A 15585-nucleotide genomic window follows, 5' to 3' on the forward strand; every position below is an offset into this window, starting at 1 on the left:
ATTTTAGACAGTGAACCATTACATGTAGTGCATTATATGTTAGGCAGGATGAGAGCTATACATAGAGAAAAAAAGTAATTAATATACCTCATAATCTCACCTGTACAGTGGCTGTGATGAGGTCAAGCAGAGCCATTTGAATTTCTTTCATTGCAGGTGTCACTGATAGATGGAGTTCCACAACTTCTGGCTATAAAGAAATGACAGTCAATAAATGTATTTAAAAAAATAACAAGATCTGTCTATCTTTAATTCCTGAAAAAAAATCAGGCTTCACATCCAGCTTGTGCAGTTCTTGAATGAAATGAGGTATTACATTGCAATCTGCACATCTGTTTTTTATCCCACAACACACATTTTCTGTCAAGCTTTGGTCAGCTGAATCACCCAGCTACTCAAGGACTGGAATGCTGCCATCATTCAAGAATATCATCACTTTTTTTTTTTTTTTGCTGTATGGCAAGAGGCCATACAGCAAAAAAGGAACCAAACATCCTTCATTCTTATAAAGCTTTTGATAGAGTCTGGCACAAAGCTTTGATTTCCAAACTACCCTCCTACGGTTTCTATCCTTCTCTCTGTAACTTCATCTCAAGTTTCCTTTCTGACTGTTCTATTGCTGCTGTGGTAGACGGCCACTGTTCTTTTCCTAAATCTATTAACAGTGGTGTTCCTCAGGGTTCTGTCCTGTCACCCACTCTCTTCTTATTATTCATTAATGATCTTCTACATCAAACTTCTTGTCCTATCCACTCCTACGCTGATGATACCACCATGCACTTTTCCACGTCTTTTCATAGACGTCCAACCCTTCAGGAGGTAAACATATCACGCAGGGAAGCCACAGAACGCTTGACTTCTGATCTTTCTAAAATTTCTGATTGGGGCAGAGTAAACTTGGTATTGTTCAATGCCTCAAAAACTCAATTCCTCCATCTATCAACTCAACACAACCTTCCAGACAACTATCCCCCTCTTCTTCAATGACACTCAACTGTCCCCCTCTTCTACACTGAACATCCTCGGTCGGTCCTTTACTTATAATCTGAACTGGAAATTTCACATCTCATCTCTAGCTAAAACAGCTTCTATGAAGTTAGGTGTTCTGAGACGTCTCCGCCAGTTTTACTCACCCCCCCAGCTGCTAACTCTGTACAAGGGCCTTATCCGTCCATGTATGGAGTATGCTTCACATGTCTGGGGGTGTTCCACTCATACTGCTCTTCTAGACAGGGTGGAATCAAAAGCTTTTCGTCTCATCAACTCCTCTTCTCTAACTGACTGTCTTCAGCCTCTCTCTCACCGCCGCAATGTTGCATATCTAGCTGTCTTCTACCGCTATTTTCATGCTAACTGCTCTTCTGATCTTGCTAACTGCATGCCTCCTCTCCTCCCACGGCCTCGCTGCACAAGACTTTCTTCTTTCTCTAACCCCTATTCTGTCCACCTATCTAACACAAGAGTTAACCAGTATTCTCAATCATTCATCCCTTTCTCTGGTAAACTCTGGAACTCCCTGCCTGTTTCTGTATTTCCACCTTCCTATGACTTGAATTCCTTCAAGAGGGAGGTTTCAAGACACTTATTCATCAATTTTTGACCACTGCTTTGACCCTTTTATGGGACTGGCATTTCAGTGGGCATTTTTTTATATTAGATTTTTGTTGCCCTTGGCCAGTGTCCTTCCTACATAAAAAAATAAATAAAATACAGTGTGTGCACTCTTGAATGGGAAAAAAGGCATCATGTGATCTTCTGACATTAATAAATAACATTAATCATTCATAGTAGCATTCTTGGGCAAAACATGCAACCCTCCCTCCAATTAGCCTTTGCTGGACAAACATAGAAATGGTGAAGACACATTTGTGGGGACTGCTGAAATCAGGAAGGGTTCACCAATATAAAAAATACAAACAAGTAGGAAAATATTACTTTCTTAAAATGTTATGCACTGAATACTCTTTAATGTTTAAAAGTAACTGAAATACTGTGTTATAGATGAAAATTAAACATTTTATATTGAAGACTTACGTTTAAACATGATATATACAAAACTTTCTGGCTGAGACAAGGCTCTAGCTTAAGGACAATGATTTTGAGCAATCTTTTCAAAGTTATTAAATCAACATTCCACAACAGAAGAGTCTCTTCTGATTATAAGCATGCATGAAAATTTTCAAAGTACACAATGAACACTTCCATCATTGAAATATTGTCAATATGAGAATACTTATGTATTATACTTACATGAAACTTCTCCAAACAGGTATTTACATCCACATGAAATCGTGGCCACAAGTAGAGTTTTTTGACAAAGAGGTTACGCATAACTCTTTCCACATGGCAGAATCCTGCTGTGAAGGACAAAGGGCTGCTGCTCAGTGCCTTCACAAACCCAGTCTGCAAAGCAGTATACAGATACAATAAAGGTTATACACTATCAGTAATGGAGGCAAGTGGTGAAGGGAACACTGGCTGAGGAATGACAACTTTATTCCTCAGTAGTTTTGCAGTGACTTCTTCAGAGGAATGAAGAAGCTACTGCAAAACTAGTCAGGCATAAAGTTGTCATTCCTCAGCCTGTGTTTCCTCCACCATCTGTCTCCAACCTGTCACTAAGTCCTTACTATCAGTAATAATGAAGAACTGCAATGCATATATACATCTGCAACAATATCATGTTTCAGCCATAAAGGAATAGTTCACATTCTTGGGCATACAGCAATCCCTCCAATATCTGGATGTTCAATGACAACTCATCACTATACAGACATTCAATGACCACTCATCAATACCCAGACGTTCAATGACCAGACTCACCAGCACCCTGATATTCAATGACCAGGGGCTGCATTAACAAAGGTTCTCAGCCTTCTGATTGGCCTTGTGCTTATCTTCAGATCATGCTCAAGACTGGGCTATGTAAAGAACTTAAGCCCAGCACCAATGCAGTATGAAATGGTGACAGCAAAACAGTCAAATCTTATACTTCTTAATTTCATGTTATTAGGGATAATCTTTTTAATTCTTCTGTTCTATAACAAAAAAGTAAAATTTAACTATGATTATATGAGTGCATGATTTTTTTCCCATTAGCAAATTAGGCTAATGCAGTATAACAGAGCAAAACAGTAAAATTTTATATTTCCTAATTACATGTTATTGAGGGCAATGTTTTTATTTTATTTTTTTATTTTTTCTTATTTTATTTTATTTTTTTTTTTCTGTTACAAAAGAGTAAAATTTTATTTTCAATTTTGTAAGAATATGAGTTCATGATTTTTTTCCCCATAAGCAAATGAGTTCTCACACAAGGCATGAGTACTTTGTCTTAGTGTTTATGGCCTTGAGTCAGTGGAGCTACACTGCTCCCACTCAGGAGCTCCTCCTTTCTTGTCCTTTTTCTTAAACAAGACACGCATAGAATTAATTATCTAGAAACACGTCATGTTCATAACTATTCCCTTGAAAATAACTGTCTTCCCTTTGTTTACAAACAAAAATCTGATTACTGTGAACACTTTATAGGATCTATTTTATCCCTTTATTTGGCTAATCTTTTAACCAAGTCTTTAGCCATGTTGTTGAGTACACCATATTGTGTTCCTACCTACCCTCTTTTACACTGCTGTCCATCCATGAACTGTGCATGCTCAAAATGCAATGTTTACAAAGAAGACCATGTTGATAAACATGTCTGTCCACTACTGTCCACAACTACATGGCTGGAGACTTGATTAAAAGATCAGCCAAATATAGGAGTGGAATAAACCCTATAAAATGTTCTGAGTAGTCTGGCTTTTGTTTATGAACAAAGAGTGGACAGCTGCATACATAGGGACAGCTATGAACATGACACCAGCATGATGTGGCAGTGAGGCAGTGAGATGCTGCCACAGTATGATGTGGTGGTGCCACAGTAGTGACACACCTCTCATCTGTTTGTGGATATTTTTTGCAATGTGACACCACCGTTGCAATGCAGACCGATGCACACTGTTACACTGGCCTTTCTCTCTTCCTCTGGTGTTGTGGCAAACAAATAGTTTATCCATATAAATAATCTGTATGTTCCAACCTAAGTATGCAATATGTAACACATATTTACTTTTACAATCTGCAGATATGCTGTGTATATTTGCAATAATTTTTGGTGCAGATATACTGTGTATATCTGCAATAATTTTTCAGAATGGTATTTTTCACATGTGCTGCTGTTGTTCCATGCAATCCTTACAACCACAACTCTTGCCTGTTGCCGCTGACCCTCTCTGCCGTTCCATCACCTATTACCTCTCACCACAGGGCACATGCTTGCTTTCACAGCCCAGAATTTTACTTCGGCAAATCACTTGTCTGCTAGATGGTGCCGTTCACATGAGATACACTACACTTCGCCACACAGTCAGTTACTACGCAGACACCACACAAGTCAGACATCGGTCCCGCCTCCTGTTCAGTTGTTACAACTTCTGTTATCGAGGAGTGATAGGAATATTACAGTTTTCTTCTTATTGCAAGCAGTGGCAGATTTGTAAACAATGTAACTTTTTTGCCAAGGCCTCCTCCTGTGGATTCCCATCCAGATATCAGCCGTATGGTTTTCGCAGGATGCCCTCCAGTGGTGAACACAGGCGCTCCTACCCTGCTCAAGCTTGGACAACAAACAACGTGAGAGGCCGGGGTCAACATAACCCCCGGCATTAACCCGGGTGAGAGAACAATTTGAGGTTGGGCAACTTCACAAGTTTATCAATAAATGGCGTGTGATTACAAGTGACCTGTTCATTTTGGATATGGTGGAACATTGTCATCTGAATATAGATGAAACTAATATCGGACATTTATTTAGAGAGGATATACAGTATGTCTTTAGTGAGGAAGATAAACTGATTATGCATCAGGAAGTTAAAAAATTGTTAGAGATAAAGGCCATCATAGAGACACATAGACAGGATCAACAAATACTTTCACCAGTTTTTCTGAGGAAGAATAAGACGGGGGATTATAGGATGGTGTTAAATCTTGAAAAACTGAACAGGCATGTAGAATATACTCATTTTAAAATGGAAAATTTTGAACAAGTATTACAGTTGCTTAGTCAAGGAGATTATATGGCTTCTATAGACCTTAAGAAAGCCTATTATTCAGTAAAAATTGCAGAGGAACAACAAAAATATCTGTGTTTTAGATGGTTGGATAAGATTTACCAGTTCACATGTCTACCTAACGGGTTTTCGGATGGTCCTCGTCTATTTACAAAATTTCTGAAGCCAGTTTTCTCTACACTTAGGCATAAAAGCCACAACATCACTAGTTATATTGATGATACGCTTCTGTGTAGTAGCTCTTTGCTGAGATGTTTTGATTGCATGAATGACAACATTCAGTTGTTGCAGAGTGTAGGTTTCTGCATAAATGTGGAGAAATCTGTTTTAAGTCCCACTACGCGTATTGAGTATTTAGGTAACGTGATAGATTTGGTGGCCATGACAGTTACCTTGCCGGCGCGTACGAGGGATAAGATTATACAGCATTGCTCTCTTTTAGTCAATAGACAGAAAGAAAAAATTAGAATTGTGGCAAGAGTGATTGGCCTGCTGGTGGCAGCAATCCCAGCTGTAGAGATGGGGAAGATGCACTATAGGAGGATGGAAAGAGCAAAGATCAAGGCTTTGGAAGAGGCATGTGGAGACTTTAATAGATGGATGAACATTACAAAGGAGATTAGAACAGATTTAAACTGGTGGATTAAGGAATTGGAGAATCAAAACAGGAAAATATTCAGAAATGCACCAGATACTGAGTTGTTCACAGATGCTTAAAATCTAGGATGGGCAGGTTGCCAAAATAGCATCACTACCAATGGCAGATGGTCCCCTGAAGAGGTGTGTTCGCACATTAATGCATGTGAATTATTGGCTATGTTATTCTCATTGAGATCTTTTACACATCTCTTTAGAGGTTTACACGTCAGGGTGTTATGTGATAACACCACAGTGATTAATTACGTGAATGAGATGGGAGGTGTTAAGTCAATAGTTTGTGATGACATTAGTAGGAACATCTGGGAATGGTGTCTTAGTAATGGGGTATGGCTGACAGCTTCCCACCCACCAGGCAAATGTAACGTCATGGCCGACGAGGCATCACGTTCCTTTAATGACAGACATGAGTGGCAGCTGAATGAGATGACATTTAAGGAATTGTGTTCTATATTTGGGAATCCTTGTATAGACCTATTCGCTTCACGTTTGAACAAACAAATGACTCCATTCTGTGCATGGACACCAGATCCAGAGACTACATATATTGATGCAGTTACAATTCTGTGGGCTAAATTTAAATTGGTTTACCTCTTTCCTCCCATCTCTCTGATCTCTAGATGTCTGCAGAAGTTAAGGGAGGAAAGGACCAGAGGATGGATCATAGTGCCACTTTGGCCATCACAACCATGGATGGGGGTGCTCCTTCGGATGCTAGTAGACGACCCTCGGGTCATACAGAGAAGGAAAAATGTGCTAATGCATCCGTCAACTGCTGAGAAACACCCAATAATGAAACACACAAATTTGATGGCTTGTCAGTTGTCCGGAAACAACTTGGAGAACGTGGCATATCTAAAGAAGGTACGGAAATCATTATGGCCTCTTCGAAACCAGCAACAGGTAGACAATACAACACTCACATCAAGAGGTGGACACTCTTTTGTAGTAGAGGGAACATTAATCCCATTGCACCATCTGTAGCAGATATATTAAACTTCCTGTCTCATAACTTTCAAAGGAATGTGGGTTATGAAAGCATTAACACGGCGAGAGGGGCTCTATCTGCAATAGGAATTATGGTGGAAGGCTCAGAGCGGGCAATCACCCATTTGTCAACAGATTTCTGCGGGGAGTCTTCAACTTAAGCCCTTCTACACCCAGGTATGCGACGACCTGGGATGTGAAACTTGTATTACAAAAGATAAGACTCATGGAACCACTACACAGCCTAACACTGAAAGACTTATCGCTAAAAATGGTGATGCTGATGGCAATGACACAAGCAGCCAGGATCCAAACTTTGCAATTATTATTGTTGGTAAATATGGCATTTGGAGAAGAATCTGTTTCAGTTTTGTTAGGAGATAACATCAAGCAATGCAGGCCAAAATTTAATGTTCGTACTATTGTATTTAAAGCTTATCCTCAGGATTACAGATTGTGTGTAGTTAAGGCTATGAAAGAATATATAGAAAGAACTGAGAGGCTAAGGACAGAATCTGGAAATGCAGATGGGAGACTACTCATAAGCTATATAAAACCTCATAGGAGTGTTTCTAAGGACACGGTAGCAAGGTGGCTTAAGACCATGTTATGTAAGTGTGGGATTGATACCAAGAGGTACACAACAGGTAGTATTAGACCTGCGTCAGTGTCTAAGGCCAAGGCACTGGATGTGCCTATTGCCACTATCATGGCAAAAGCTGGTTGGACGCAGGAAGCCACATTTGCTAAATATTATAATAAGGATATATAAGGGGAAATAGACCCTTTCCAAAAAGCAGTGCTAGGCTCAGTAAAATGTAAGGTTAGAAATGTTATCAGCAGTAAAAATCATGTTCTATTTTCATAAATGACAATGGGGTTTTTGTAATAGGAACTTTTATTTACACCTATTTACAAAATGTGAATTTTGACAGAACCCTTTACATACAACACCCACATGACTTTAAAATCTCATGTGAATGGCACCATCTAGCAGACAAGTGATTTGCCGAAGTAAAATTACAGAAGTACATGAGACTTACCATAGGTTAGTTGAAATGTGCTTCGGATTTTGCGAGGCACATCACGTCTGCTAGATGGTAGAGTTCACATGCCCTCCACTCCCTCCCTTTGTTAATTGATGATTCTTGGTTTACACAACAAAAATTCACTGACTGGAAGGGTATCTCATGTGAACTTTACCATCTAGCAGACGTGATGTGCCTCGCAAAATCCGAAGCACATTTCAACTAACCTACGGTAAGTCTCATGTACTTCTGTAATTATGTTCTCTAATGTATTATTACATGGAATTAACAAATTTGACATTAGTTTCCCTATTTTATGAGGATTCATCCAACACAAATAAATTGTCTTTGAAAAAACATCATTATGTGTATTGTGGCAGATGTATTACAAAGACAGAGGGAGAAAGGTGAAACAAACCTCCATAAATAAGCACTTGTAACAAAAATGTCATAGAAAAAACATGTCATGGAATTGGTTGTGCATGCGTGTAATACTGTACAATATCATTTTCCATACTGATCTCCAATAAATTACTGATCTCCAATAAAAACTAATTGAATAAATGCAGTATTCAGATATACTAAGGACAGGTTAGGATGGATGTTGGAGGGGTTACTGTACTTGGTAACATAAAATTTTACTTTTTATTAATGTTATTATGAACAATATGTACAAATATAAAAACTCAAACAACAGTAAGATCAAAGCTTTCATACCTTATTCTTTTGCCGATACAGTCTCAGTGCAAAAGCTTCCTGGCAAGATTCAAGAATCCTGTGGGCCTTCCAAACAATTATTCCTGAAAATTGAATTATAACTCTTTGAAAAAAACTGCATAAAGCTAAATATCTAACAGACAAGAGATCCCACTGTGAAGAAACAAACATTCAAAACCATGATAATTAACTGAATACCGGCTGTTGTTAGTTGACCAATGTAATGCCTGCCATCATTAATGAAAAATACTCTTGAAAAGGATTATGGCTAGTTTGTGTATGTTTTTTTAATACATTTAAATTATAATCATAATGACATGAATTGCCTATCATGGAATAAATAAATAATGTTTTGTTAGAAATATAGAGTAAATTTCTGATACAGCCCATACCTGCAGTAGGATTTTCAGCCCACCAAATTAGCATGACACTAGGTAAACTGACTCCCATGTTAGATGTAATTCATGTTATCAGCAGTGACCAGAGTCAGTGATTCACCTATGGTCATCTGCTGGTCAACCAGCCAGCTGTTACTATACGGAAATAGATCAGAGCTCATAGTGACTGATATTTGTGTAGGACTGAGACCACTTACACACCACACACTGGGACAGTGAGGTCACAACCTCTCATGTTACATCCCATACCTACTTGCTGCCAGGTGAACAGGGGCTACACATTAAGAGGCTTGCCCATTTGACTCGCCGTGCCCGGGATTTGAACCCAGGCCTTCTTGGTTGTGAGCCGAGGGTGTGTGTGTGTGTGTGTGTGTGTGTGTGTGTGTGTGTGTGTGTGTGTGTGTGTGTGTGTGTGTGTGTGTGTGTGTGTGTGTGTGTGTGTGTGTGTGTGTGTGTGTGTGTGTGTGTGTGTGTGTGTGTGTGTGTGTGTGTGTGTGTGTGTGTGTGCGTGTATTTACCTAGTTGTATAATACAGGATTCGAGCAAGGCTCATAGTGACCTGTCTCCATATCTATATTTATCCAGAATTTCCTAAAATTTATGCATGTTTGGTGCTGTAACAACTTCCACATTTAGACCATTCCAGATATCTACAGTTCTCTGTGGAAAACTGTACTTCTTGATGTCCCACAAACACTGACTCTTCATGATCTTTGAGTGCCTTCTTGTCTGTCCAGCTTCATCTTTTTCCAGCAACACCAGGTCCTGCTTGTCTATCTTCTCAATGCAGTTAACTATTTTATACAATGTTATTAGATCTCCTGTTTCTCTTCCAACTTGCAAAGTTGGCAGTCCCATTTCCTTCAGCCTCTCTTCGTACGTTAGATTTTTCAGCTCCAGTATCATCCTTGGAGCTGCCCTCTGAATTCTTTCTAACTTCTTTATGTCTTTCTTCACATGCGGAGACCACACCACTGCTGCATATTCCAGTCTGGGACATAGCATAGTGGCTATAATTTTTTCATCATAGTCTTATCCATGTAATGAAATGCCACCCTAATATTTGTTAACATCATGTATTGGCACTATATTTGCTCTCTTCCACTCTCTTGGTACTCTTCCCTCTATCAGTGATCTGTTAATCACATCCCAAATTGGCTCCCCCATTTGTTCTCTACATTCCTTTAGTGTCCAACCTGACACTCCATCAGGGCCCAATGCTTTCCTGACATCCAACTTCTCTAACAATTTGCCAATTTCATGTTTTTGCACCAATACTTCCCGTAACTCTCCATGCCTCACCTCCTCATTTCCTTCTGTAAAACCCATTTCCACATTGAACACAGACCTGAAACTTTCATTTATAATTTCACTCATCTCTTCCACTGTTTGATATATCCTTCCTTCCTTTACTATCTTGTTAATGGTCTCTGCTTGTCATCTTTCCATTGATATATCTGTAAAAAAAAGTTTGGGCTCTTCTTCACATTTCTTTACCACATCCTTTTCAAATTGTTCCTCCTCCTCCCTTCTTATTCTAACATACTCATAATATATACTACTCCTTATACTGCTCTCTATTTTTTTAATTTCTTTGTTTCTTCAGTTTCTTCCAAGCTATATCCTTTCTCTTCTTAGCTTCTGCACATCTGGCATTATACCAAATATGTTTGCTCCTCCTTACTTTATATGCAGGTACATACTTATGCACACCCTCATTGTACTTTTCCAGGAATGTCTTGTATTCCTCTTGCATTGTCTTGCCTTCCATAAGTTCCTTCTGATCAATATTCCCAAAGAATTTTCTTAACTCTGTAAAATTTGTCTTTGCATGATTTAGTCTCCTATTTTTATAATCCCCCTTACATGGTTGAACCTCCCAATCTTGCAGTACCACTTCTAACACCACATAGTCACTTTTTCCCATTGGGCTGAAGTATTTAATGGTTGGACTGGGCTCTGGTTTTTTTGTGAATACCAGGTCTAGCATAGATGGTTCCTTCTCCCCTCTGTATCTTGTAACTTCCTCCACCCATTGGTCCATTGTATTCACCATAGCTAACTGTAGCATTTCTTCACTCCACGGTCCAGCATTTCCATTAACTTCCATCTTCTCCCAGCTTACATTTTTGCAGTTAAAGTCTCCTACTAGTAGTATTGTACTGTCCTTCCTTATCATGTTGTCTAGGCACTTCAACACTTCCTCTTGCATTTCTTGTGTCCCTCCAGCCTCCATGTATTAGTCTTCAGTGGCACATACATTAATATGATCCTCCTCCTTTCTCTCCCACTGGTCCTGATTGTTATACCTATGACCTCCACCATGTCATCTCCATAATGCACTTTCACATATATATATCTTGAACCATTATCAGTGCCCCCTCCTCCTCCTATGCCCTTTCTATCTCTCCTCCAATAATTATATCCCTCTACCTTAAAAAACTTAAGTGGACTTTCTCTTTTAACTTTGTCTCAGTTAGGCACAACACATCTGGTCTTTTATCCTTTAAGTAATCTCTCACTTCCAGTACACCTGAAAGTAACCCGTCTATGTTTGTATCCATTACTCTTAATGTACTACTTCTCCCACCACATGCAATTTCTCTATCTGCTGCTTTGGTTCATTCATTTCTTGTTCCCTTTCCTGAATATACCAGTTCCTTAGTCTCATATATAGTACCCTCCAATAAAATTTCCTCTTCTCAGCCTCTATCCTTCTCTTGTTTTCTTCCTTAGCTTCATTTCTCAGATCCCTCTCTTTTTCCCTTTCTTCCAAGTTCATATCTCTTTTTACCCAAATATTCTTGTATTCTGAACTTTCAGCCAGCTTCCCGGTTCTTGCTACTGCTTGCCCGTTCTCCTCTACAGCAACTTGGGATCTCATTCTCACTTTTAACAGTCCAATTTTTCCAATTCTATATGCTTCTTCCACTTCTCGTTCCAGTTCCTGTTCCTCATCTTGGACCACTGCAATAATTTTCCTTAACTCCTTCTCTTCTCTCTCTCTCTGACAAACTTTTCTAGGTTATTTTCTATTGCAGTCCAAAAAAGACAATACATTTCTTCTTATCCACTGTGTCTCTCACCAAAACCTTCTTTTCTTTAATTACCTAGATTACTGTGTCCTTGGTCTTTTCCTGTATTTGTTTTCTAACCACCTCTGTGAAGCTCACTTTTTCAACCTCATGTTCTTTCTTCCAGGCATTTCTCGGTTCCTTCAGTTTGGTTTCACATACTGCCCCTTCCACTTTTCCTGCACTATCCTCCACCTTTTCTTGCAGCCTCTGTAGAGTTACTTGATATTCATTACACTTAGTCTTGAGTATCTCATTTTCTTTATTTAGATCCTCCATTGCCTCTTTCATCTCATTATTTATCTTTAGAGCACTCTCACATTCACTATACTTCTTTCTCAATTCTTTGTTTACCATAATAAATTTATCCTGCTTTTCCAGTGTGTGTGTGTGTGTGTGTGTGTGTGTGTGTGTGTGTGTGTGTGTGTGTGTGTGTGTGTGTGTGTGTGTGTATTTACCTAGTTGTGCTTTATGGGAAAAGAGCCATGCTCGTGCTGTCCCATCTCCATATCTTTTGATATCCAACTTAGCCTTGAATCCATGTATACTTTCTGCATTTACTATCTCTTCATCCACACTGTTCCATACATCAATACTTCTTTATGGGAAACTATACTTTTTGACGTCTCTTCTACAAGCACTCCTCTTCAGCCTCTTTCCATGTCCTCTAGTGTCCCGTGTATCCCAGACCATTAAGTCGCTCTGGTCCACCTCCTCTACTCCCTCATATGCTTTATATATCGTAATCAAGTTTCCCCTTTCTCTCCTCTTTTCCAACGTTGGTAGATGTATCCTTTCCAGTCTCTCTTCATATGACAAGTCCCTGATACTTGGTACCATCTTCATAGCTGCTCTCTGAACTCTCCAACTTCCTTATATCCTTTTTCTTGTATGACAACCACACTACTGCTGCATATTCTAGTCTAGGTCTTATCAGTGACACGATCATCTTTCTGACCATCTCTTCATCTATATGTGCAAAGGCCAACCTTATTCTTCTCAACAAGTTATAGGTTTCTCCTGTAATTTTGCTAATGTGTCTCTCCGGGGTGAGGTTCCCAGTCACTGTAACACTGATATCCATTTCCTCTTCTGCTCCACTCAACCTTACACCATTCAACACATAATTTCCTTTTACTCTTCTTGTACTTTTTCCAGATTCTATTACTTTACACTTCTTTAAATTAAATTCCATTTCCCATCTATAACTCCACTCAGAAATCTTGTTCAGGTCTTCTTATAACGTTCCACAGTCCTCTGCACTCTCAACTTTCTTCAGCAACTTTGCATCATCCACAAAAAGGCTCATGTAGCTGTTCACACTCTCCATCATATCATTTATATAGACTGCAAACATGATTGGTGCAAGTACTGTGTGTGTGTGTGTGTGTGTGTGTGTGTGTGTGTGTGTGTGTCTATATATATATATATATATATATATATATATATATATATATATATATATATATATATATATATATATATATATATATATATACAGTAAAATCCCTCTTATCCAGCATCAACGGGACCGCCGACATGCCGGATACTTGAATGTTGCCAGATACTTGAACAGAAGTGAAATTATGTCCACAATCACCACCCTACACTCACGCATCTTACCATAACAAAGATCAGCTGATCTGATCAGCTGCTTAAGTGTAAGCACAACACACTTCCTCTTTTCTACAACTTTAGGCATGATGAAGGCGTCAGGCAATAAACAGTGCACACGCGGGACTGAGTCACTGAGTAAATACAGTGCAGTGGGCCGCGGGTCACACGAAGCAGTGCGCTCTGGTGGCGAGGGGACAAAGTATGCCTCGCGCGGGAATTTTAATCAATTTTATGAGTACACATTGATCTTTTATTGATTTTAAGGCTCGGGGAAAAATGTGCCGGATACTTGAAGCTGCCTGATACTCGAATGCCGGATGAGAGGGATTTTACTGTATATACTAGGACCGTGCCTAACACAGATTTACTTTACATAAATTTACCTAAAGCAACCAAATAAAAATTTCCAAGTCATACATGATGTTTTTTTGAGATACGCCATGCGGTAGTCATTCAAGGGGCCCACCACAACCAAGTCCATGACATCACGCTGCGCTGGCCCTTGTTCCTTCTCACTCCCAACACACCACCCACACAATTCACACCACCCACGCCACCAGCCTACCTTTACATGATTTTCTTTGTCTTGCACACTATGTTAGGAGGACAATGCCATGTTTGAAGCTTCCAGTCAATGACCCTATCACAAGAGGCAAACTTTGAGCCTTGAGCAAAGAGGGAAAGTGTTGGATCTCCTAGAACAGAAAAGGAAGACTGTAGACATTGCTTCCCAGTTTAAGGTGAATGAGTCGACGATCAGGACAATCAGAAGCAACAAACAGAAGATGCAGGACAGCCTGAAGGTGGCCAGTGGAGCAAGTGCCAAGAAGGTAAAACAAGCAAGCAACATCATGTTAATGAGGGTGGACAAGTTCCTTGCCCTTTATGTACGTCAACAGGAAAAGGCAGGCATTGCAGTCTCTAGGTACGTAGTAACATTAATATGTACATATGTATGTACATATGTAGTAACATTAATACATACATATGTATGTACATATAAGCTATTCAATGTGTTTATAAACAGTGTTGAGCAAGTGCTTTTCTATTAAGTTGTGCCATTGTTTTTTTTATGTACATATGGTAAGTGCATATGTAATTTTACTTCAGGGCCACATGCTCCTTCAAGGCCAATGAGTTCCATGAGGTGGTGGCCAGGAGGATGGAGGCTATGGCTCTCCCATTCAAGGCCTCAAGAGGATGGATCCAAGCCTTTTTCAAAAGACATGAATTCCACCACAGGAAGATCCAGGGTGAATAGTTTAGCTCTGATACTGATGCAACCCAACAGTATTCTGTCTACTTGAAGGAGATGATGGAAAACAGGGGCTATACTAAGGACCAGTTCAATCCAGATGAGACAGCATTGTACTGAAAGTGGATGCCAAAAAGTACATACATCTCGAAGACCAAGCACACATGCGGTAAGAAGCCATTTAAAAACTGGATAACTCTACTGCTTAGCTACAACGCATCTGGTTCCTGCAAGTTAAAGCCCCTTGTGTTGCACACTGCAAAAAATCCCTGACCCTACAAGAACATCTCTCCTGATAAGCAGAGCATGTTCTGGCAGGCAAGCAAGAAGGCATGGATGACTGCTACAGTGATGTCAAACTGATTTGACAATATGTTTATGCCAGAAATCCATGACTTCTATAGGAAAAAGGAAAGTGAATTTTAAATGCCTCCTGTTGCTACATAATGCCCCGGGACATGCAAGCTTATTGGTAGACAGCCATCCCAATATCAAGGTGGAGTTCCTGCCACCCTGCACCACCAGCCTCATCCAGCCCATGGACCAGACAGCCACCCCATTATCAAGGTGGAGTTTCTGCCACCTCGTACCACCAGCCTCATCCAGCCCATGGACCAGACTGCCACCCGAATATCAAGGTGGAGTTTCTGCCACTTCGCACCACCAGCCTCATCCAGCCCATGAACCAGGAGCTGATAGCAGCTGTTAAGGCCACCTACTACAGGAGGACATTCTTGTTGC

At 39.8% G+C, this 15585-nt stretch overlaps 1 protein-coding gene across 6 annotated transcripts in view; it reads right to left on the reverse strand.

Moving 5' to 3' along the window:
• LOC135110851 (DNA repair endonuclease XPF-like) overlaps positions 1-15585 on the reverse strand; it is a 178520-nt gene that overhangs the window by 128332 nt on the left and 34603 nt on the right. For 5 of the 6 annotated variants that reach the window (XM_064023457.1, XM_064023453.1, XM_064023456.1 and 2 more), the window contains 3 exons: positions 8501-8583; positions 2251-2403; positions 101-190 (listed from right to left, as the gene is read on the reverse strand). In XM_064023457.1, coding sequence (XP_063879527.1) covers positions 101-190; positions 2251-2403; positions 8501-8583 — 326 coding nt within the window. The remainder of the gene's footprint in view (positions 1-100; positions 191-2250; positions 2404-8500; positions 8584-15585) is intronic. The other variant, XM_064023458.1, reaches the window with a different exon arrangement.

The sequence above is a fragment of the Scylla paramamosain genome, chromosome 21 (genome assembly GCF_035594125.1).
Source record: "Scylla paramamosain isolate STU-SP2022 chromosome 21, ASM3559412v1, whole genome shotgun sequence".
Taxonomy (NCBI): domain Eukaryota; kingdom Metazoa; phylum Arthropoda; class Malacostraca; order Decapoda; family Portunidae; genus Scylla; species Scylla paramamosain.